The following is a 26,207-nucleotide window of genomic DNA, read 5'->3' as shown; positions in this document are numbered from 1 at the left end:
ACAGCAACCAATCACAGCTCAGCTTTCAGCTCTCTTAAAATTAAAGCTGAGCTGTGATTGGTTGCTGTGTCCAGTTTACACCTGGTGTATATCTACACCCTTTCATAAATCTCCCCCATAGTGATCACTTTGCAAATGAAGTTGTGTGCCCAAGTTTTGTGGGTGCTTATATAAATGATGACATTGAATACAATGGAATGTGTTGGTACTACAGATATTATAATACACAAATTATTATTATATTATTATTGTCATTACATAGACAGGTAATGCAGCTGTTATGGGCCTATGGAGAGACTGGGCATGACACTGAACTGCTGTCCCTCCTTCCCAAGACACTGCCGTAAAAGTCATATATAGCTTCCTCTATGGGGAACTTGCACTTGACCGCACTTGATATAGCTCAAGGATTGTCATCCATGGGTTGCACGTAATCACAGACCATGTACACAATAGAAGATCCTATAGTAAAGGTCCATGACTGTAGGTGGCCCACTGATGACAGGCCTCAAATTTACAGTGTACAATGACGGACTGTGGAATCCATTGTCATGTGCTTTGGCTCTATACTATATTATACTATACGATTTTGCATGGTTGAGTATATAGAGTCTCACTGCATAAAGATTCATACACCTCCCACTAAATTTAATATTATAATATATTATATATATTAATAATATATTTTAAAGTTATAAATCCATACACTATTAGGATGACAGAGCTCCACTATACAAATATTTTGGGACATTATTGGGACAAGAATTTGAGGTATTTGACATTAACTTTAATAATGGCTACAGTAAGTCCCGGTGTGGAGGTGAATTCTTCTATGGAGCTCTCTGATTTCTGTCTTTCATAAAATCTTAGGTATATTCTCTTAACGAACGAATCTTCTCCAGACACAATGCACAATTCCTGTGTTATAACTAATAGGAGAGAAAGCTTGGTAATTGTATCTATTCTTACCTACTATTGCAAATTGAGAGTCCAGGCCTAAAGTGAGAAGCATGAAGAAGAACAGGAACGACCAAAGTGGGGACACTGGCAGCTGAGTTAAAGCTTCTGGATATGCAATAAAGGCCAAACCAAAGCCTAAATCATATAGGGAACAGATGGAGAAAGTAAATAAATGTTATAAAAAAAACACAATTTTAAAAAAAAAAACAACAATTTTTTTTAGAATTAATAAGGTCAACGTAATGCTGTTTGTATGTAATATGATCAGCGAATAGTGAAATATTCGAATATTCAATATTTGTACAAATATCTCCCGAATATTCGAATATTCGATCGAATATTCGATCCCATTAAAGTCTATGGGAACAAGTATTCGATTATTAAAAAACATCTATTCGACCACTTGGAGGTAAAAACCGGAAGCTGGGGGATTTGAACATTTATCAAATATTTATCGAATATTCTGCGAACTATTCGATAATATTCTATAGATCGAATACCTTACTATTCGATCAAATATCTATTCGATCGAACAGTATTCGCTCATCACTAGTATGTAACTTACATCTTATATAACCTGAATGTGATACACCGGTCTCCATAAAATTTCCCTATGAGTCTGCTGCCCCTAAATGCCTAAAAGGACCCTGTGTGATTGTGGTTACAGCCTGTTGCCTTTATTGAACCCTCATGTAGGATAATAGACAGTTGTATAACAAATTTTCAGTAGATCTTTCTTTAACCTTGTTTACCAGAATAGAGCATATAGAAACGGTGTCAAAAATTTAAAGGCTAAATATATTCCTGCCTGCTTCTAATAATGATTCTGTGTTATGGTGTGTTTACACAGGCAGATTTATCTGACAGATTTTTGAAGCCAAAGCCAGGTACAGACCATAAACAGGGAACGGGTCATAAAGAAAAGCCTGAGATTTCTCTTCTTTTCAAATCCATTCCTGGCTTTGGCTTCCAAAATCTGTCAGACAGGGGCGTAGCTAAAGGCTGATGGGTCCTGGTGCAAAATGTTATCTTGGGGCCCCCCATCTCACCCGATCAGGCAAAGTCCTATCTAACGTTATATCCAATTACTCTAATGTGCCACCATGTTCTAATGCCCTGTCACTGCCTCCACCTCATGTACTGCACTACTGCCCCCTATCATTAATGGACTGTACTGTGTCATTGTCTAATCATTGTATTCCAATCTTTGACTCTCCAGCTGAAAAACTACAACTCTCATCATAAACTGCCAGTTGGATATGATGGAGGTTGTAGTGCTGCAACCTGAAGAGCCAAATGCTGCAAAACTCCCATAATAAACTATCAGCAGGGCACAATGAAGTTTGAACTTCTGCAACCTGGAGAAGTCACCTGATATCACCTGCAGTCCTATGTAACACCACAGATAACATAGTGATATCCCTCTGAGTACAGATAATGTAGTAGTCACCTGCAGTCCTATGTAACACCACAGATAACACAGTAATATCTGAGTACAGATAATGTAGTAGCTGTCACCTGCAGTCCTATGTAACACCACAGATAACAGTGATATCTCTGAGTACAAATAATGTAGATGTCACCTGCAGTCCTATGTAACACCACAGATAACAGTGATATCTCTGAGTACAAATAATGCAGTAGATGTCACCTGCAGTCCTATGTAACATCACAGATAACACAGTGATATCCCTTTGAGTACAGATAATGTAGTAGATGTCACCTGCAGTCCTATGTAACATCACAGATAACACAGTGATATCCCTTTGAGTACAGATAATGTAGTAGATGTCACCTGCAGTCCTATGTAACAGCACAGATAACACAGTGATATCTCTGAGTACAGATAATGTAGTAGTCACCTGCAGTCCTATGTAACAGCACAGATAACACAGTGATATCTCTGAGTACAGATAATGTAGTAGTCACCTGCAGTCCTATGTAACACCACAGATAACACAGTGATATCTCTGAGTACAGATAATGTAGTAGTCACCTGCAGTCCTATGTAACACCACAGACAACACAGTGATATCTTTGAGTACAGATAATGTAGTAGTCACCTGCAGTCCTATGTAACAGAACAGATAACACAGTGATATCTCTGAGTACAGATAATGTAGATATAGACCCCCTGTGTAGCCCCCCCCACAGTATAGACCCCCTGTGTAGCCCCCCACAGTATAGACCCCCTGTGTAGCCCCCCACAGTATAGACCCCCTGTGTAGATCCCCCACAGTACAGACCCCCTGTGTAACCCTCTCATAGTATAGACCCCCTGTGTAGCCCCCCTCCCATAGTATAGACCCCTTGCGCAGCCCCCTCATAGTATAGACCCCTTGTGCAGCCCCCCCAGTATAGACCCCCTTGTGCAGCCCCCCCAGTATAGACCCTTTGTGCAGCCCCCCCAGTATAGACCCCTTGTGCAGCCCCCCCAGTATAGACCCCTTGTGCAGCCCCCCCCAGTATAGACCCCTTGTGCAGCCTCCCCAGTATAGACCCCTTGTGCAGCCCCCCCAGTATAGATTCCTTGTGCAGCCCCCCCAGTATAGACCCATTGTGCAGCCCCCCCAGTATAGACCCTTTTTGCAGCCCCCCCCCAGTATAGACACCTTGTGCAGCCCCTCCAGTATAGACCCCTTGTGCAGCCCCCCCCCAGTATTGACCCCTTGTGCAGCCCCCCCAGTATAGACCCCTTGTGCAGCCCCCCCAGTATAGACACCTTGTGCAGCCCCCCCCCAGTATAGACCCCTTGTGCAGCCCCCCCCAGGATAGACCCCTTGTGCAGCCCTCCACATCGCAACATTTATGTAAAAAATGAAAAAAAAAAAAAAAAAAACTAAATAAACTCACCTCACCTGGATCCTTGATCTCCCTCAGGCCTGGCAGCTTCTCTTCAGTTCAGTGAGCTTCCGGGATGCCGGCCCCGGCCGGAAGCTCGCTGATGCAGGACCGCGGCGCCCGGATTTCTCCTCTCTACTGCACGGCGGCTGACATGTGACGTGATGATGTCACATGTCAGCTGCCGAGGAGGAGGAGAAGTCCCGGCGCCGCGGTCCTGCATCAGTGAGCTTCCGGCCAGGGCCGGCATCCCGTAAGCTCACTGAACTGAAAGAGGTCCGGTGGCCGCGGCTATTTAACTGCACGGGGGGTACCGGGCCGGGGGGCATATCCCCTGCCGCGGCCCCCCCGGATTGGGGGAGCACAGGAGGAAGAGGCAAGGGGGGCCCTAGCGTAGGGGCCCGGTCGCCATGGCGACCCCTATAGCTACGCCACTGCTGTCAGATAAATCTGCCTGTGTAAAGGCACAATTAGAAGGTATCCTAATGCTGTCACCCCAGCAAATAGCTTTGACCTGTGTGGAACCCAAGTGTTGCAGCACCCCCACAGGTGAAATAAGGAATTACACAGTTCCCACTGAATGTCTGTGTAAAGCATAGATGTGTGGAGTCCTCCAGAGAAAAATATTTTTTTTTCTAAACAAGACAATCCTTGTCTGTCTTTACAGTACTTTTGGGGTTATCAGTTATGTTTTTATGGTTCTTGAAGTATTAATGTAATTTTTAAAAAATGCAAACGTCAAAAGTTTTTAACAGCCAGGGTCTCAAAACAGAGACCCCCACTGTTCTTAAGTATATCCAGGAGAGGCGGCAGTCTAGTTTACTCACCAGCTCAGCGCTCAGTCTGATAGAAGAAATTGGACTCCTTAGGGTCCATTTACACAGAAAGATTATTTGACAGATTATCTGCAAAAGATTTGAAGCCAAAGCCAGAAACAGACTATAAACAGAGATCAGGTCATAGAGGAAAGCCTGAGATTTTTCCTCTTTTCAAATCCATTCCTGGCTTTTGGCTTCAAATCTTTGACAGATAATGTCAGATAATCTTTCTGTGTAAATGGACCCTATGACGTATACTGTAGTCCATCTCCTGTAGTCAGTACGAGCTGTACGATTCTCCAGGCTATATCTAGGGATCGCGACTGAGCAAAACTTTTTTACATATGTGTGTGACATGTCAAAAGTTTTTTTCTTTTTTCTTGGCAAAACCACAGAATTGGTGGGTAGGCTACTGCATCACTTAAAACATACCCCATTCAGAGGTGCTGTGTTATCCTTATAGCACCTTTAATACTTATCCCTTAGTCTTGTTACAACAAATAAAAAAAAGTTTATTCTATAAACATAATTGTTTCTTAATGAAAAGATACAATACTTAAAGGAGGAAGTTGTGGACATACAGTGATTGTATTCAGTAAACAGCGGCTGAGCCAGAGCCCAATGCAGTAACAGGATATTCTGCGTACTTGTATAATGCACTGAGATGTTGACTGTGGCTTATTCCGAGGGCAATGACATTCATAGATAGGAATTCTATAAATGGATTTCCAAAGCGGTATGTACAAAAAACACACAAAAGTTCAAGGATGTTACTAAGGGAAAATCCCTTTTCTAAAATGCAGGAAGTACAGGCTGATTTTTAGGGATTTGTGTTTTTGCCTGAATCGGCTACTGGTTTTATAGCTTTGTCTAATGGTCTGTGTTGGGTCATGTTTGTATAACATTTTCAGGTGATTGAAACCTTTCTCCTAGCCTATTGCTACAGTCATATACCAGAAGTATAATGTCAGCATGAAAGAGTCTATGAAATTAAACATTTTCCTATGTCAATAGAATGTTTCTTGGTGTTATACTGTAGCTTAGCCCATTGAAGTGAATGGGGATAAACTGCCATACCAGACAAGAGCTAAAGACACAATTTGTTTTAATAGGAAAATAAAGCATTCCTGTTTTTTAATCACCTAAACCTCTCATTTGTGCAGAACTGACCATAATAACTACTTAAAGGGGTGGGTCACTTTATAGTAAAATAGTTCAGCATACAGTATTAGGCTATGTTCACACTACGTATTAGACCGGCCGGTCTCTGCCTGGATCTTCCCGGCCAGTACTTAAGTACCTATCGGAAGATCTTTCTATCAGTTTTTTGCGGTGCCGCACGGGATCACGGCTGGAGCGTATACGATGTGTGTGAGCTCCAGCCGGGATCCCATAGAAGCAGAGGCAGTGTTCCACAATGTGAAAAGTACGGTCGTTGTTGCCAATGCAACAACGGCCGTACTTTTACGTAGTGTGAAAATAGCCTTAGTAAATGTACTCACTGTATATACTGACAGCAGCTCAGAGGTAAAATCAGACTCCCCTCCTCCAGGCTGGGCTGCCCTGCTCTGTTTTGTTAATGTCCATAAAATGGCCGACATGGAGGAGCATGTGACCACGCCCCGCTCCCTGTGTTCTCCATAGACATATACAGGCTCAGTGGTGGACACTGGGGGCTGGGGCATGGTCACATGCTCCTCCATGTCGGCCATCTTATGGACATTAACAAAACAGAGCAGGGCAGCCCAGCCTGGAGGACGGGAGTCTGATTTTAGCTCTATGAGGTACACAGGGAGCTGCTGTCAGTATATACCGTGAGTACACTTACTAATACTGTACACTGACCCATTTTACTATAAAGTGGCCAACCCTTTAAGGGGGAATTCCCATCTCAGCATGTTATCCATAGGATAGGGTATAGCAAGCTGCTGGGACCTCCACCCATCCGACAGAGATGCAATCATACCCACAATGGCCTGCGGTTTGTTCACACCCTGTTGGGCCACTAAGCGTTTCCAACTTCAGCACTGGAAAATGTTCACAAGCCCCATAGAGAGTCAATGGAACACAGGTCGTGGTGACTGCACAGCAACGCCGAGTGTTCTATTGATTGTGGGGCAACTGAGTGCCTGGTCCTAGGATCTGTGGCACTCTTAGCGATCGGCCCTCATTGACCAACCTGTTATGTCCCATCCTAAGGAAATATTTGGAAGCCCCATAGAAAGTTGAAGCACGGGTCCCAGCAATTGGACCCTATTGTTAAGCTTGTTATCTCCTATCCTTTGGATAAAGGATAATAAGCTTAGATGGGAATACCCCTTTAAACCTATAAGCATCTGTATATATCTAAAATTGTAAACTAAAAATAGCCAGGATTACTAAAGTTATCCAGAGGTTACACACACACATACACACACACACACACAGACACACACAGACAGACACACACAGACAGACAGACACACACACACACACACACACACACACGGTCTCAGAAGTGTTTGCACTAGGATCTGTAAATGTTAGTAGTATTGTTCAGAATTTCATTTTTCTTAGCTATCAAGTACCTGAGTCTACGACTTCTGAAACAGACTTCTCAGTCACATGAGCCATGTGTCCCAAAATAGAGAATATGGCAAATCCGGCAAACACACTGGTGGCGCAGTTGGCTACACACACTATGATGGCGTCTGTGTAGCAATTGTTATGAAATTTATTATAGGAAGACAAAGCAATGAGTCCACCCCAGGCCGTAGAGAGGGAAAAAAATATCTGAGTAGCTGCATCTTTCCAAGCCTGCAAAGGATCAAGTATTGACACATTAAAACTATGAACAATGAGACAAAGGGAATGTATAGTTCATAGTAACAAAGAGCAACAACGATTAACAGATATAGATCATTGTAAGGACAGTTAAAGTGAAAAAAAAAAAAAAAAAAAAAGTATGGCCTTACATGGCAGGATGTGCCAGGATTTCGTAGGTAACAAGAAGTTCCACAAGAAGCATACCAAGACTCTATGACTTCATTTTAAATTTTGCAATTCTATATTGTTCAATCATTATCAATAAGCGAGGAATTTGGAGTCAGACATTAGTTCTTCTATCCCACCCAGAACATTTTTTCTTTGCATGGGTGGCCGCCAAGTTAATAATTACTGACATTTGCATATGTGAGGGCTTAGAGTGACCTCAACATTCAGATGTTTGTAATGTAAGAAAATAATTTGTGGGCACAACCAGGGTCATACTTAAAGGTCATGCTGCCCTAGGCAATTTAATGCTTATATACCCCATTATAGAGTCAAGAAACATGAGGGTTCATGAGGATGTGATGCAGTCGAAGCACAGGTGGGCTGTTTTAGGTCACAGTGATTTTAATATCGACTTTACCTGCAAGCATTATAATTACCATAGTTATACCATTACTGTAATAAAAAAAAGAAAGGCCCCCCACCAATTGCTACAATGCACTCAGATACCGTGTTTCCCCAAAATAAGACATCCTCCTAAAATAAGACACCCCCACTATCCTACCAACTAGCCTAAAATAAGCCCCCCCCCCCAGAAAATAAGGCGCCCCCTGAAATTAAGACACTCTCAAAAAGTAAGGCCGCTAACCATCCCCCAACCCACTACCTGATCCCCTTGTGGACTTTGACAGCCGGCACCGCACGCTATTCTATGGCCGCCACGTCCGTCTGCACATCACTCCGCACGTACCGACGTCTTGCCGCACCTTAAGACATCCTGCCGAAAGGCCCGATGTCCCCCTGCGCACACATGCTCTTCTGGTCCTACAGGACATTAGCGAGTATATCAGGGGGGTTTCAGGGGTAGAGAGTTGAGGGGGGAGAGAGACGAAAAGGGAGGCCAGGGGGAGAGAGCCTGGGGGGGGGGGGGACAGGCCAGGAAGGGAGAGAGCCGAGGGGGGAGGCTGGGAGGGTGGAGGGGGGACAGAAATAAGCCATGCCCCTTTTTATAATAAAAAGGTCTGTGTACAGTAGCTTCAATTATTGTCAGGAAGCACCAACCCCTACTAGATGCCGCCCTAGGCACTGGACCACCTAGGGCACCTACGGTGAAATACGGCCTGGGTACAAATAGAAAATTACCCATGAGATGTAGATTTTCTTCGTTGTATAACTACATAGTAGTCGTAATTCAACTAAACTTGTTGTGTTGTTTGACTGATGTGTTTTATTTATGTACAAAATGGTGATATTACGTCCAATGTGTATGGCTGTATACATACGATGGATGCTGTTTTGCTGGCTTCCTATTGACCTACTTTACAAAACTATCCCTGCAGGCACGAAAAAGGTAATCTGAGGTTATAACACTTGCCTCTGCTTCCATTAGCTTTGTAATGTTGGACTGCGTTCCAATGTAATAGTTAATTCCATCATATGCACCTTCTAGAGTTGCTCCTCGAACCAACAAGATGAGAAGGACGATATAAGGGAAGGTTGCAGTAAAGTACACCACCTGAAATTACATACAAAAATATACTGATCAGAAGTACAACATAACGTCGCACATAAATACATCTACTATAACTTTATTTATGATGCAGTGGGGATCTGATGGATTTATACTGAAAAAGGAAAACATGGAACCTTGTGTTATAAATATTTAGAATGGACTAAATGGGCTTTATGATTTCTGGTAGTACCTTCCCAGATGATTTGATTCCTTTAAATAAAGCTGCTCCAACAATTATCCAAGCTAGAAGTAGACACAAAGCCAAGTACCAAACCACTTCACCAGTCTCATCCATACCACTGGACTGACGGAGCGTTACTTTCCTACAAACAAAAAAGAATAGGAACAGAAAATCAATTTTGTGAAAATATACACCAGTCCTTAGATGTCACTGGTGGATTCACAAATTTCTCTTGTTAAAAAAACAACAGGAGTTGTGATCCCAGTTTTTTTCAATATACTCATTTTATTATTTTTACTCGCTTTAGGTTTTCTATGCTTAAATCAAGGTTATACATAAGGCCAAACTGTGGTCCATGCTACCTCTATGCTGATGTTTGCTCTTTTCTCTGTTCAAAAAAAAAAAAAAAAAGACCAGACACTCACACAAGGAAAGACACCTGTTCATCATGCAGGCTGTATATTTGTGTATATATGGACAATTTACTTATATTATCAACTCTGCCAGGAGACAGTGCTTTTTGTTATGCAACAATTCATTCAGTGGTTAACAGATGTTTTGGTGCCGTGTGACAGGAGAGCTGACCATACAATGCGAGCACCCCCAGGATTCTCTGCTACTGAATGTGGACATGTAGCAGCTGTACACATGCACAGTGAAGACTTGTCCCACTCCATGCACACTCAGGAATTGCTGTCAATCAATACCCAGGTTGGTCTTTGGTTTTGGTATTTTTGAACAGAAAAAAAGATCAAATATCTGCATGGAAGGAGCAATGGCAATATGTAAAATGTTGATTTAAACATAGAAAACTTAAAAGGGTTGGCCACTTTATAGTACATGTTTCAGTGTACAGTATTAGTAGGTGTACTCACTGTATATACTGACAGCAGCTCCCTGTGTACCTCATACAGCTAAAATCAGACTCCCCTCCTCCTGGCTGTGCTGCCCTGCTCTGTGGTGTTTCTGTCCATGAGATGGCTGACATGGAGGAGCATGTGACCATGCTCCACCCCCAGTGTCCACCATTGAGCCTGTATATGCCTATGGTGGACACTGGGGGGCGGAGCATGGTCACATGCTCCTCCATGTAAGCCATGCCATGGACAGACTCACCACAGAGCAGGACAGCACAGCCTGGATGAGGGGGGTATGATTTTAGCTCTATGAGGTACACAGGGAGCTGCTGTCAGTATATACATCAAGTACACTTACTAATACTGTACACTGAACAATTTTACTACAAAGTTGCCAACCCCTTTAAAAAAAAAGAGTATATTGCTAAATTGCTTGAGATTACAAAAAAAATGTACACACACATACGTGAGCATGCACATGGTAACACAGCTTATTACTATTTTTATGGCTACTATTGATAGCATTTTATTTACTGTACTACTTATACAGCTCTGTGCAGTACTGAACAAGCAGGGCATGATGGGGAGTTTCAACTTAAAATGGTGCTATTATTTTTCAAAAAAGCTGGACTTCCGAACCAGACCGATCAGAACGTTTGGCATGTCTCTAACTTGTGATCAGTACAAGATATACAGTATAATGCAATGCATTTATTTTATGCGTTAATCTAATCTGACGTCAAACGTTTTTTTTTTTTTATGACAGTGCCTATTTTAAAGTTTAAATATTCTTTAAAGTGAGATGTAAAAAAGTTATATCATCAAGGCACTTAAAGGTATTGATGGTATATCTTGGGGATTGGTCCCCAATATTTGATCACAGGGGTCCAACCTCGGAGATAGCTAATGAACAGTTGGGAAAAAAAAGTTGTTGTTATAATCTATTGATTGATAATTGGACTTTGTTTAGGTTACAGTCTGTGGCACGCTTATATGAGAACAGAGATTTAAAGTCCCCATCACTACTTTACTATAGGATAATTTAGATAAAAAGGAAAAATACTAATCACTATAAACAGTTAAACTTGCCGCATTTCCTTAACCTGGTCATACACATAAATAAACTGTTGGCTGTATGCTGGTTCTGCTGAATGCTGTCTCATCCAATAACCCCATACGCATATATATTCAGAATTTGTGTGCTCTTAATAGGGTGAGTGAAGGCAACGATTGACAGGCACCCCTGGCAGCAGCTTATTTCCCTGAGGACATAAGGATGGGGCAATTGAATTTCACCATGCCTGATCTTTATCTTCCCTATTTACAATTGAGGAGAATTAGGAGGTCCCACACACATTTAGGCCATGTTTCCATTTCGGTAACATGTTGGGAAACAAGGCTGTCTCGCTATATAACATGATGGCCGTGTTCTCCTGATATGTTCCCAAAGTGGGAACATAGCCTAAATGCTTGGCTGATCCTGCCAAAATGACACTTGTCTAATGTGTACGACCAACTTTCGACCAAGTTTTGTTTGTTTAGACGTAATCTTTGCTACTTTCCTATAAAGTACCATGACTATGCGACATAAAACCAACAAATACAGGTATAACAAATGAAGATAATCAGGATGGAGAATAGGCCAAAATATCCTAAATGTTCCACTTACTCCCAGTACTGCTTGCATGGCAACTCTGTATCTTCCCGGAAAGTGGAGTTCTCTATGCAAGTGTAGTTATTATCTCTCACCCAGGTTAAATTGGATGTAAGTATATTACCATCTACTGTTACATTGCAGAAGCCTGAAACACAAAGAAGAAATAATATACAGCAATGATAAAGACTAAGGGGGAGATTTATCAAGCATGGTGTAAAATGAAACTGGCTCAGTTGCCCCTAGCAACCAATCAGATTCCACCTTTCATTCCTCACAGACTCTTTAGAAAATGAAAGGTGGAATCTGATTGGTTACTAGGGGCAACTGAGACAGTTTCACTTTACACCATGTTTTAAAAAATGCGGCCATGTTTTTTTTTTTTTTTTTAAGCCTGATTTACCCCTTTAAAAAAGAAAATAAATTTAGTTACGTCGTATAGTCTTGCTGCATTTGTCATCAGACCAGGCAAAGCAATCTGACCAGGGTAGGACACTCTGAAATGAAGCAAACATGTAGTATAGACTGTAGGCAATGATGACATTGTAGTAGATGGATACGAGTGTACTTATGAACACCATCAGAATGCCGACACCTAAAAAAATTAAAAAAAAAATTAATTGTCTCTATGAGAGCTAGAACATAACGAATACTCTGCATTGATAACTAAACAGTCAGGGTGTTTTGACAGCAATAAACTGAAGGCTTCTCTAAGGTAAGTACAGGTGGTCACATACATGCATTGCTTAGGCTCTATTTATAGTCCAATTCTTTTATTTTTGCTAAGGTCAGCATATAGATCAATACAATCTCCCTATGTCTACACCAGATATGCCAATATATAGCTCTGTCATATAAAGGTTAATGCAATACACATTTTAGTTTACATTATAGTGTACTGTGTATCTGTGAACATCACTCTACAGTTAGGGCCCTATTACTTGGAGCTATATTTGGCCAAATCAGGCCGATTCGGAAGATTATCGCTCTGTGTAATAGAAACAACGATCAGTATTATCTGCACTCTAAAACCTAACAAGTCACCCGGTCCTGATGATATAAACATCATATAAGAATTTTAGCCTCTTATTTAGATAGAGTTTTTAATCACATTATGACCTTAGGATCCCCCCCAGCTGAAATGTTGAAAGCCCTCATTGTTACTCTGCAAGACTCCGGATGTTCCTCCCAATTTCCGTCCAATCTCACTTTTCAATTCAAATGTAATAAAAAAAAAAAACTGTTTTCCCATAGACTGACTTATATGAGCCTCCAAATGATACATAACAACCAGGTGTGATTTGTGAAAGGACAACAGACGGTGGATGGCATCCGCAGGATGATTAACATGAAGCTGAGCGCTGGCGAACACCTTCTCTGCTCCTTACTTGAGAAGGCGTCCGACCGGGTCCATTGGGGCTATGTACGCTCAGTTCTTATGAAATTTGGATTCCAAGGTCCCTTCCTCCAGGCATTTATAACTCTCTATACCCTTCTTTCGGCCCAAGTATTCTCTGTGAGATCTTTGTCTTACTCATTTAAAGGGGTTATCCAGCGCTACAAAAACACAGCCACTTTTACACCACTCTTGTCTCCAGATTGGGTGGGGTTCGAAACTCAGTTCCATTGAAGTAAATGGAGCTTAATTGCAAACCACACCTGACCTGGAGACAAGAGTGGTGCAAAAGTGGCTATGTTTTTCTAGCGCTGGATAACCCCTTTAAAATCACAAATGGGACAAGGCTGTCCCCTGTGTCCTACTATTTTTGTTCCAGCCATTGAACCTCTCGCACAGGCTAAAAGAGCAGCCTATGGAGTGAAGGGAATACCTATAGGTACTTATGAGCAGCGTATCGGGCTTTTCGCAGATGACATCATCCTGTGTGTCTCCTCCCCATCTGATTAATTACCTCACATCTCTTAAATTCTTCAGACTTACAGTGCTATAAGTTACTGCAAGGTCAATTCTTCTAAATCCGTTACTCTGGCGATGCGCGGCCGACAGCTGGGGATTGCCCAAACATCTAATACCTTACCTTTCCCCGCTCCCGGTCTTCTCTCCCGTGCTCCACAGCTTACCATTCCCGGCGGTTGCAGTGTGTGATCGGCTTGTCAGCTGACAAGCCTCTCAGCCAATCATAGGTCACAGCGGTCCCGGCCAGTGATTGGCTCAGTGGCCTGTCAGGTAACCGGGTTATCCTGCTCTATACTAAAGCCTGTTTGTTTAATGCTTAAAGGGAATATGTCAGCACAAAGTTGCTGTAGGTGGCCATTCCCTAGTGAGCATGGTACCTTTGGGTGATGTGTCCGTGGAGTGTTTTTTTTTACGCAATCTTAATGTTCCAGCTGTAAAGAAAAGTTAAAATTGCATCGTGGCTCAGTGTTTGTGCCACGCTGTAGTATGCCTCACCACTGCTTTCCCCTTCCTCTTCTCTGGAACCTGAAATATCTTCCATTTTAACCTTGGACATCTTATCTTCTTTAAAATATTAAATCTAGATGATGACCTGACTTAAAAGGGCACTTCGGCTAAACTTTTTTTCTTTTGAATCAAGTGATTTCATAAAGTTATACAGATTTGTAAATACTTCTATTTAAAAATTCTCCAGTCTTCCAACACTTATTAGCTGCTGTATTTCCTACAGGAAATGGTGTATTCTTCTCAGTTTGGCACAGTGCTCTCTGCTGCCACCTCTGTCCATGTCAGGAACTGTCCAGAGCAGGAGAGGTTTTCTATGGGGATTTGCTGCTGCTCCTGTCTCAGACAGAGGTGGCAGCAGAGAGCACTGTGTCAGACTGGAAAGAATATACCACTTCCTGCAGGACATACAGCAGCCAATAAGTATGGGAAAACTTGAGATTTTTAAAAATATTACATTTTAAATTACAAATCTATATAACTTTCGGAAACCAGTTGATTTGAAAGAAAAAGATTTTCGCCAGAGTGCCCCTTTAAAATAGTTATTTGAGTGGTTTATTTAAAGGGGTTATCTGGAGAGCAGTAAAATGTCTGCAGAGCAGTGCTGGAGAGCAGAGCAGGTAGTACATTTTCCGTTCTTCCGATAACCCCTTCAAGACTCCCTACTAAACTTCCCATTTCTTTGAAAGTAATTGTTCTTGTTTGTTATAGTATATTATTGCGCAAAGTCTGTATATAATGTAAGTACACTAGGAATATTCCAGTGCACATCAGGCATGGGGAAGTCACCTAGAATTATTATGGTCCGTTTGTTTGAATAAAATGTTCCTTTGTTTTCAATGTTTATGGTAACAAAACAGACAACTAAAAGCCGATTCCCGAACTGTGAAATGACTTTGTGCACTGTGCCGTGTGGATCACTGTGATTATAGAAACAAAACCCATGTGCAGCGCCACCATATTTTTGCCAACTACCTCATACGTCTATTGAAAATAAAACCAAGAAGCGTGACATATCTCCCATAGTAAATATATACAGGAGACTGTCAATAACCTCCATTGTTCTTATTAAGATACTGGTACAAATAATTTCGTTTTTCATAGAAATGCCATTGGTGGTGCAACAGGGACAGAAGCTACCCCTGGAGTATAATAATGTATAATAATGGAACTGTCACCCCGTAACTCTATGGGGGGGGAGATTTATTATGCAAAAAAGTGTTTTTTTTTGTTTTTGTGGCTTAAAATGGCCAGATTCGAATATATTTATTCATTTATTAATGTCATTATTTTCCAGCAGAAAAATTATAAGGAAACTTAGATTAGCTCTAAGCTGGCGTAGGTTTCCCTCTATGCGCACAGGATTTATGTAGAAGCAGTACACCTCTACATGAATCTGTGAGCCTTCTGCGCTGCTGGGACCTTTTTAAGCCCGGTGTAAAATGCTGGACTTAATAAATGTCCCCCTATGTGTGGGTTTCTACACCATCCACAAACCTAGATGCTGCACATTCAATATATGTGGGGGGATTGTTGCACAGTACCTCTAACAGTGGATAAGTGGAGGAGAAACCTTGGAGGACAGCTCACATAGGCTGTAGATAGAGAGGAGAATGTGTACAAGTGGAAAGAGAAAGTAGGACACACTCAACTGTAGAGCCTTTTGAAAAGAAATGAAGCAATTTTTTAAAAAATAAAGACCTATAGAGAATTTTTTTTTAAATATGTAAAAGCGAAAATAAATCTTTATAAGTATATTGCAAAAAATTGGTCACATAGTCAATTGATTGGCACATGTCTGCTTTCTGAAACTCCTTTGACAATCATGTGTTATTTCTAATGGACGATTTAAGGGATGATGGTTTTACCCAGAAGTTACCAAATGAATGAACATGTAATATATGGCTCCGTAGATATGTACATAGGACTGGTACTGGTTGCTCTGGACTCCGGACTCTTTGTGATGTCCACATGTTTGTGATGTCCAGATGCTTGAACACAGTAAATAGACTAATTGCTCTCTAACATTGAAGGCCTATGTATAGGATATACAATAGCAAGAAAAATGCACAATGTGTAGCGCAAATCGCCATCTTTACTAGAACTTAACCAAAGGTCTCTTAAACTTCAAGACGTTGGTGCTGGAATTTCCACATTTTGCTAGTATTACAGGCCACCAATAGTTTAATCAGTGAGCATCCAAACAGGCAAACCATGCCACCACATTCCTGGATTCCCCCTATCCCCACACATAATACCCCACCTATGCCCCCCAGTGGTCCTCCAGGTCATCAGGATGCCCAATGCTACGGTCGCCAACCAGCAGGTGACGACACTGGTGCGTGCGTCCCGGGGCAGGTCAGGAGCGTGGCTCGCGTATACTATAGAGGAGTGCGATATGTAGGGCAGGCAAAGGGTAGGGCGGGCCACAGCTGCTGGCATCTCGGCGCTGGTGGGTGGCAGGACATCTGATCAGGCGCCTGCTACATGGGTGGATGGACGATGCATATCATCTATGCGACAGGGCCGGGGGCAGTGGAGGGACCCGCTAGGCTGAAGCTCAGAGTCAGAGCCTGGCAGTCCCCTCTCTGTTGGCCTAGGCCCCTGTGCAGCTGAACCAGCTGCACAAGTGATATGTCCGCCACTGCATCCAACACTGTCAGCACCTCAGCATTAGCAGAATGATGGTGTTACTCATACAGTACATATGTAGACCTTCCTAGTTCTGTAGCTCGGTCCTATTAAGGTGTGGTTTCTGGGACTTTAATACTGATGGCCCATGATGGTGTGACTAACAATACCCCCACTAATGAGTGAATTGAAGGGAAGAGAACTTGTGATCAATATGGCCTTATCGTCACCATGTACAGCTCCATACATTTTGAAGCAACAGTACCTGGTATTACATGTAGCTTATACAATATAATCTGTGGAGTCAATAGTGTCAGTCATAAGATGACATTTGCAGCAGCAATGTTATCCCTTGTTCTGGACCACCCTAATAGTCATACACTACCGTTCAAAAGTTTGCGGTCACGTTGAAATGTCCTTATTTTTGAAGGAAAAGCACTGTACTTTTCAATGAAGATAACTTTAAACTAGTCCTAACTTTAAACAAATACACGCTATACATTGCTAATGTGGTAAATGACTTTGGTGAATGACTTTGGTGCAATATCTACATAGGTGTATAGAGGTGTATATCACTCCAGTGTTATAATGGTACAATGTGTTTGCTCATTGGCTCAGAAGGCTAATTAATTAGTAGAAAACCCTTGTGCAATCATGTTCACACATCTGAAAACAGTCTAGCTCGTTACAGAAGCTACAAAACCTTGACCTTGCTTTGAGCAGATTGTGTTTCTGGAGCATCACATTTGTGGGGTCAATTAAACGCTCAAAATGGCCAGAAAAAGAGAATTTTCATCTGAAACTCAACAGTCTATTCTTGTTCTTAGAAATGAAGGCTATTCCATGCGAGAAATTGCTAAGAAATTGAAGGTTTCCTACAACGGTGTGTACTACTCCCTTCAGAGGACAGCACAAACAGGCTCTAACAAGAGTAGAAAAAAAAGTGGGAGGCCGCGTTGCACAACTAAGCAAGAAGATAAGCACATTAGAGTCTCTAGTTTGGGAAACAGACGCCTCACAGGTCCCCAACTGGCATCTTCATTAAATAGTACCCGCAAAATACCAGTGTCAACATCTACAGTGAAGAGGCGGCTGCGGGATTTTGGGCTTCAGGGCAGAGTGGCAAAGAAAAAGCCATATCTGAGACTGGCCAATAAAAGAAAAATATTAAGATGGGCAAAAGAACACAGACATTGGACAGAGGAAGACTGGAAAAAAGTGTTGTGGAAGGATGAATCCAAGTTTGAGTTGTTTGGATCACAAAGAAGAACGTTTGTGAGACGCAGAACAAATGAAAAGATGCTGGAAGAATGCCTGACGCCATCTGTTAAGCATGGTGGAGGTAATGTGATGGTCTGGGGTTGCTTTGGTGCTGGTAAGGTGGGAGATTTGTACAGGGTAAAGGGATTCTGAATAAGGAAGGCTATCACTCTGCAACACCATGCCATACCCAGTGGACAGCGCTTGATTGGAGCCAATTTCATCCTACAACAGGACAATGACCCTAAACACACCTCCAAATTGTGCAAGAACTATTTACAGCAGAAGCAGGCAGCTGGTATTCTATCGGTAATGGAGTGGCCTGCGCAGTCACCAGATCTGAACCCCATTGAGCTGTTGTGGGAGCAGCTTGATCGTATGGTACGCCAGAAGTGCCCATCCAACCAATCCAACTTGTGGGAGCTGCTTCTAGAAGCGTGGGGTGCAATTTCTCCAGCTTACCTCAACAGATTATTAGCTAGAATGCCAAAGGTGTGCAATGCTGGAATTGCTGCAAAAGGAGGATTCTTTGACGAAAGCAAAGTTTGATGTAAAAACAATGTTATTTCAAATACAAATCATTATTTCTAACCTTATCAATGTCTTGACTTATTTTCTATTCATTTTACAACGTATGGTGGTGAATAAGTGTGACTTTTCAAAGAAAACTCAAAATTGTTTGGGTGACCCCAAACTTTTGAACGGTAGTGTGCATGCAAAAAAGTGTATACAGCAATAACATATATATGTTTAGATACCTTGTAAGATTGGTACAACCCGCCAAACCGAGACTGGTCCCAAACTGGAGAACTGTCCCATGGAGCATTCCAAGAAGAAGGTTGGGAGACCAGAGAATGCCAGCATAATTGTATAAGGTATGAGAAATGCTCCTGTAGAATAGAATTAGTGAGATTAATACATTATATTGTCATATAATAAAAATGGATATATTGCAGTCAATTGTAAAACAGAAAATGTGGATGGAAATTCACTTTTTCTGGATCAAGGTAGCCAGAGCATAAATAGATGAAGCTTGTTAGAATTGTATATTTCCTCCAAGGACAATGTTTGCATTATAACTTTATGTTAATAATGTGAATGGAGAAATACTGCAATGGATGTTCCATAAATATAAGATGAGAGAGTGATCTGGCAAAGAGACAACTCTGTAAGTAAGACCTCTCACCCTAGGTTGTTATACACATTTTAGGCTTTAGCTATAGCTTTGTGTAACGCCTGTATTTGCACAGTGAAGGCCGATGTTATAAAAGACAGCCGTCATTTTTACATGCTGTGTACCTAACTTTAGCTTACAGGGCAAACTTCTGCAGAATAAATGTTAGATACTTAGATATTTAATATCCAGATGTAGCGCTATTGCTTATATATACACACATGACAGCTTATCCTGAAAAGTCAGCTAAAACAAATATTACTAATGCTATCACATATTTGATTTGTATAAATACTATCTAAATTTGTTTATTATAGCATTTTTTTAATTATATATATGTTACTACAAAGTATGATGGTAGACCGGCATAAAGGCAACTTGGACCCAAGATACCTGGACATGGGAAAATCAAAGTAATTGATAATAACTAGAGATGAGCGAACCGGGTTTGGGTTCGAGTCGATCCGAACCCGATTGTTCGGTATTTGATTAGCTGGGGCTGCTGAACTTGGATAAAGCTCTAAGGTTGTCTGGAAAACATGGATACAGCCAATGACTATATCCATGATTTCCACATAGCCTTAAGGCTTTATCCAACTTTAGCAGCCACCGCTAATCAAATGCCGAACGTTCGGGTTCGGATGGACTCGAGCATGCTCGAGGTTCGCTCATCTCTAATAATAACAGAAAGTTGTAAGCATGCTCTGTACTATGTGAGAGTGTGTTGTGGGCATGCTCCATATCATATGTTCAAACAGGGGGAGGAGCCAAACTGTTTATGTTACTTATGTTCTATGGTGTTGTCCTGTTTTATCTGCATCTAACTTTATTGTAGCGGTATTAGGCCATGGGCACACTGCGTAAGAGACCGGCCATTCCATGACCTTGTCGGGTCACAGAACAACCGGTCTCTGAAAAGATCATCCCGGTCGTATCAGAACACTCCACTGCACATCAGGCGCTCGCTCCATAGTGTGCACTGAAATGGTTTTCTACGGCTGCTATTCAATGAATAGCGGCCGCAGAAAACTGATATGTCAGTTGTTTGCGGCGCCGCTAGGTATCCCGGCCGGAGCATATACTATGTGTATACGCTCCGGCCAGGATCCCATAGACAGCAATACAACGGATGGCCGTGATTTTACAAAAATATATGTTGTGTGAACATAGCCTTAGAATGAAAACTGAATTACTTGAAGATTATTCTCAATATAGGTAGTGACGTAGAAAACAACAACAACAACAAAATGATACCAAGTGTCATTGATTCCTGATGGTACTCTATTAGGCTATAGGAAATTTCTTGGTTCTTTCAAAGTACATATTGTACAGAAGCCAAGAATGTAATCCCAATGCACACAATCTAAGCCTGCTATAAATTCCTTTCAGAGTGGCCACCATTGTACCTGCTTGTGAAATCTTCTACAAGTCTTCTACAAGAATGTGCAGTTCCCTGTAAGTGCTTTGCCCTATGAGACATCAGTCAGATATTAAAAGTGGATTAATGGCCATATTGAATCTTTACAGACTGTTGCACAAATTATTCCCAGACTAGTAAATCTTTGTTACTTGTACTGGAGCTCAGTATTGATGCATTGCAGTATAGCGGCTGTCTGAGACTCATTGTGAAGGTTTAAGTAAACATGTAAAGGTTGTCACTGATTAACTGGGCACCGAACAAACAGAGAATGTATCACCTATTGACCAGTGCTTGAGTACATAAGGGATAAATACATCATCAGTCAATGCATGGGAAGGCATGTGCCACATAATACCCCATTCAATATTGACTGTTGCAGGTCAATGTATTGTATGGATTCTGTAGTTATGGTATGGCAGGACAGAGCAAAATGTGACATCATGAGACCACCAACATAATCTCAGCCTAACTGTTTCTCACCAGTGGTCCCAGTGTTCTAGGTAAAGGCAGAATGGTTTTGACCCAATCATAATCTAACATGTGACCCATAAGGTAAATCTGATCATCACAGTTTGCATCTGATCATACAGTTGTTCTTTAAAGTGTTATTACCATCTGGGCATTTGTGGCCTTTTACAGGTGGCTGTTTTAAATTTGTAAATTTGTAAGTTAAAAGAGGATGTACCACCAGGTACGTCCTCTTTAATCTGACACAGGAATAGAACGGCGCCGGAATTCCCTCACCTGTATGATGCTGCTCCATTGATTGTAACGGAGCTGCGTCATACAGGGAAGGGAATTCCCTCTAATAGGGTGAATGATTTAGGATCATTTGTCATAGCGGCCGTTTGAGATCATTTATTGTTAAAGGACAAGTGCCATGAAAAACTTTTTCCCAGTAATTGAAGCAAATTACAAAGTTATATAACTCTGTAATGTGCTTCAATCACCTATCTGCCTCCCTTCCCTGTCTTTTCCCCCCTCCACCCCCCACCAGGAAGTGCACTAAACTCACACAGACCTAATTACTGCCCTCACCAAGCTCTTCTCTCAGCTTCTTCTTGTGACGATGAGTCATCAGCAGGAGGGCTGCTCTAGTTCCTGTTACACCAGCCTCCCCCTCCCCTGCCTTGTCAGGTGACTCAGCTTGCTCAGCTCCCATTGGCTGAACAACTGCAAGCCATCTGAGTCCATGTCACTTGCTTATCTTCTCTAAGTGACATGACTCCTTCACTCACTGAGTCCACTCGGCAGCAAGAAAGAGTATGAGGGGAGGAGGGAGCTGCCTATGTGCTGGGAGTCAGTCGGAGAGAAGATAAGCAAGTGACATGACTCAGATGGCTTGCAGTTGTTCAGCCAATCGGAGCTGAGCAAGCTGAGTCACCTAACAAGGCAGGGGAGGGGGAGGCTGGTGTAAGAGGAGCTAGCCCAGCCCTCCTGCTGATGACTCATCGTCACAAGAAGAAGCTGAGAGAAGAAACTGGTGACGACAGTAATTAGGTATCTGTGAGTTTCCTACACTTCCTGGTGGGGAGTGGAGGGTGGAAAAGACAGGGGAGGGAGGCAGATAGGTGATTGAAGCATATTACAGAGTTATATAACTTTGTAATGTGCTTCAATTACTGGAAAAAAGTTTTTCATGGCACTTGTCCTTTAATTGTCAATTTTTTTTCCCATGTAATACCCCCTTAGTGTAGTAGGGGGAACCAAAGATTGGCAGGGGGTGTGGGGGGATTGACTAGCCTATCGTGTGGATAGGCTATCATTATTTTTTTTTCTGGAAAAATCCCTATAAGGTGGCCAAATATTTTCTTGTTTAGCCAACAGTTATCTCTCCCAACCTCCTTATACACATGAACGTTTGCCATGGCTAAACAGTCTTGTTTTCTTTATGGGGAGGGTAGAGGTAAGCTGCAGCAAGGCTGCTCAGATGGTGGATTATTTCAGCCCCTTGATGATTGAGAGTTCGGGGGCAGCCATACACTTAAGACAATTGACTGAATCTGCCAAAGTTGTCGGGTTTGAGCAACTTTAGTTCTAGGTTTATAGGCATCTTTAGGCTATGTTCGCATCGACGTTAGACTCTATACATCATGCAGCATAATTCTTTTTGCCAAAAAGAAGGACACCATAATAGAACTCCAATAGATCCCGATTCCTAATATAAATCAGTGGAGTCCATCAGGTACTACTGACATCACCATACAGATCCAGCAATACGTCATAGTTTTTGTTTATAATGGACACTTTGATGCAAATGTGAACAGAGTCTTAGTGCAAATCTTTCTGATCCTTTGAGTGATGATATCTTGTCTTTTCCTTTAGTAGATATATTGCTCAATAGTAAAGTTTCCATCAGTTTTCTACTATCAATTTTGAGACATTGTTTTACCTCCTCCATTCTTGTATGCAAGATAAGGAAATCTCCAGACATTCCCCAAACCCACGGCATAACCAATCATAGACAGCAAATAGTCTGATTTCCGGGTCCAATTTCCTCGTTCTTTGTTCTCATCATTGGCGTACACATGAGAGTCCTTAAGAAATAAGATCATACTTAAACACATAATATATAATATGTCTCCTTAATACAACTTATTGTATCTGTCAGCTGCAGAATGAAGTTCATATCAGCACCATTCTTTATTATTATTACCATCAGCTTGCAGGGTAATGATCATTTTATTGTATAATGGGGGACTGGCATGCAGTTGTCTGGAAAGCTGGTAATTTACCCACATTAATGGAAAACAATATCATTATGGTTGTTGTTGTCATCTATACATACAAAACTTCATCTTATCATGACCAATAGTCAAAGCACTTTATTAGTTGTGGGTCATATCCTATGAATGAAGTCTCCTCATCAGACGGGGCTGTGTTAAAACTGAAGGGGGGGGGGGGGGGGGGGGGGGTAACAATTCAGCCTCCAGCCTTTAGTTTTGCACACAGAAAGGGAGAGTGATAAAGGACCTGAGTCACATGACCCACAGGGGCGGATTAACTTTACCTTAGGCCCGGGGCTGCTCACCAAGCCTGGGTCGCCCAACTCTACTGTAACTATGGCAGCACTAGTGTGGTGTTCATAGTAAAGGATAGAAAATATAATGATGCCCTGATTTGTGGTAAAAAAAAAATTGCAGTATAAAAGCAGCAATTTTTTTGCAAATCATGGCAGAAATGTAGCCAGGAGACAGTACACCACTGAAAGTATAAGTCTTTTTGGGTTGCCATGGGCCCCCCAGGAGCTCAGGGCCCCGGGCTACCGCCTGAAACTGACCTATTATAATCCCCTACTGACCCACAGGTCCTCAAAGTTACAGTGTGGACCAACATTGGCGTCACTGCTGAGAGGGATAGGGGGAAGGCAGAGCTGTAAGTGCTGTGTGTGTGTGTGTGTGTGTGTGTCAGTGTATGTATCTACTGTATCTGTGTGTATGTCAGTGTGTGTGTGTGACAGTAAATGTATGTATATATCTGTGTGTCTATATGTATATGTGTATGTCTGTGTCAGTGAGTGTATGTATGTACTATATCTGTGTGTATGTGTGTGTCTTTCTTTGGGTGTCTGTGTCACTGGTGGGTTTGTGTATGTCAGTGTCTTAAGTGATTTACATGTTTGTTTCCAAAGATGTTCTGCAGCAGATTCTGAGGTCTGATCTTTAGTTGTAAGACCGTCTACCCAATTACACATGGAAGAATGGAATGAAGCTGCTATTCATGCTGAATTCCCTTTTTTATGCTATGATCATCCAGCACATAATCTCTGTACCTTTTCCCTCTTGATTTCCTTCTGATGTATTAACTTTTGATGTATAAAATGTATTTGCAAAGAGGCTCTGCAGCAGCTGGAATTAATACTGGATTTTTTAAGTACAAGAGTCCCCACCACATGTGACGTTATAGTTGCAAATAGCTTGTTTCCGATGGGCCCCTGAGTGATGTGCTGCACTGCAGTGTCGTCCCAGGATATTTGTGTTTTTTCTTTAGGAGCGCTGACGTACAGCCAGGGCTTCCGGCACAGGCAACGTCTGTAACACATGCTGTCTGTGCTGGAAAACTAAGGAGGAGGCTGCCCCCGCCTCCTCCACAATGATTGACAGACGGCTCATGTTGAAAACCCACTTAGCAAAAAATGAGCCGTCTGTCAATTAGAGATGATCGAACAGCGCAAATTTTAAGGTTAGTTCGAACTCGAACCATTGGCATTTGACTCCCGCTGCCTTCCCATTCCGTGGGGAAGGTGGAAACAGCCCGAGTACCGCCAGGACAACAGGGATACAGCCTATTACCTAGGGCTGTCTCCACCTTCCCCACAGAACGGGAAGGCAGCAGGAGTCAAATGCTGATGGTTCGAGTTCGAACGAACCTGAAAATTCGCTCTATTCGATCATCTCTACTGTCAATCATGTTAATCATGTCACTCTGTCTCTTAATGCACCAATCACTGATTAGGACCACCCACCTGACTCCTAAGCCTAGAATAAGTGGAAAATTATAGAAATTAACAGTAATATGTGTGTGATGGGCTCCTGAGCTTCTTTTTTTTAATTATTTATTTGCATTAAACATAAAAAAGGCTTTTTAATCTCAAATGTATGCCCTCCCTCCTTTTAGTACCCGGGTAACTCCCATGGTCTATGTAATGTACTGTAAGGAACATCTGTATAGTACACAAGGGTTTTTTCTACTGGGTCATGTCATACAGTGTAAGTATTTCATATGGATGCAGGGTAGACACCTTCTCTGTGCAATATAAGTGCCAAATACATTACAGGCTGGGATAGAGGCAGATGGCCAGAGAAAAGCTAGAGAAAGAAGAAGCTCTCAGCCAGGTGCTTCTTCTGACCCAATCTACCAATCACTGGGGGTCTGAACAGCCAGATTTATCAGAGCATTTGACATATACGTGACATGTGTTTTTAAGGGTAAATTTACACGGGCGTCTCGCATAAAAAAAACGCAGCTAATCCGCAGCTAATCCGCAATACATTTATTATTATTATTATTATTATTATTATTATTATTATTATTATTATTATTATTAATACGTGTATTGCGGATTAGCTGCGTTTTTTTAATGCGAGACGCCCGTGTGAATTTACCCTTAAAGTGTTTTAATCTTAAACTTTAAGACTTGATCCTCATCATGACTGTGCCATCCCTGTGTAAATGTATAAAAGAGTCCTACCACATGTGTGGGATCTCATAACCACTCTATAGCTTGGTGCAGTGATGCCACCGGGTATGATGAGGGTGAAATAATAAGGGAGAGGAGGAGTAAGACTTGATGGGAGAATTTAATATACCTAAAGTTACCTATTAACGTACTTCTTGCACAAGAAACAGTCATTACTTCTAAATGGATCATAGAGTTGAAAGACATCAAGGTCATTTGAATTATTTACATGTCTACAATCTATCTAATGTGTGTATATATACTGTATATCTTTATATCTATCTACTGTATCTATCTATCTATCTATCTATCTATCTATCTATCTATCAT

At 41.8% G+C, this 26,207-nt stretch overlaps 1 protein-coding gene across 1 annotated transcript in view; it reads right to left on the bottom strand.

The window, feature by feature from the left end:
• LOC138766003 (sodium- and chloride-dependent neutral and basic amino acid transporter B(0+)-like) overlaps nucleotides 1-26,207 on the bottom strand; it is a 33,907-nt gene that overhangs the window by 5,794 nt on the left and 1,906 nt on the right. The window contains 8 exon segments of the mRNA XM_069943253.1: nucleotides 970-1,095; nucleotides 7,187-7,415; nucleotides 8,965-9,105; nucleotides 9,293-9,425; nucleotides 11,810-11,942; nucleotides 12,228-12,389; nucleotides 18,863-18,994; nucleotides 23,091-23,235. Of these exon segments, the coding sequence (XP_069799354.1) occupies nucleotides 970-1,095; nucleotides 7,187-7,415; nucleotides 8,965-9,105; nucleotides 9,293-9,425; nucleotides 11,810-11,942; nucleotides 12,228-12,389; nucleotides 18,863-18,994; nucleotides 23,091-23,235 (1,201 nt within the window).

This window comes from Dendropsophus ebraccatus, chromosome 10, assembly GCF_027789765.1.
Source record: "Dendropsophus ebraccatus isolate aDenEbr1 chromosome 10, aDenEbr1.pat, whole genome shotgun sequence".
Lineage (NCBI taxonomy): Eukaryota > Metazoa > Chordata > Amphibia > Anura > Hylidae > Dendropsophus > Dendropsophus ebraccatus.
Note: the sequence above shows the minus strand (reverse complement) of the source record. Positions and strands in the feature narration are given on the sequence as shown.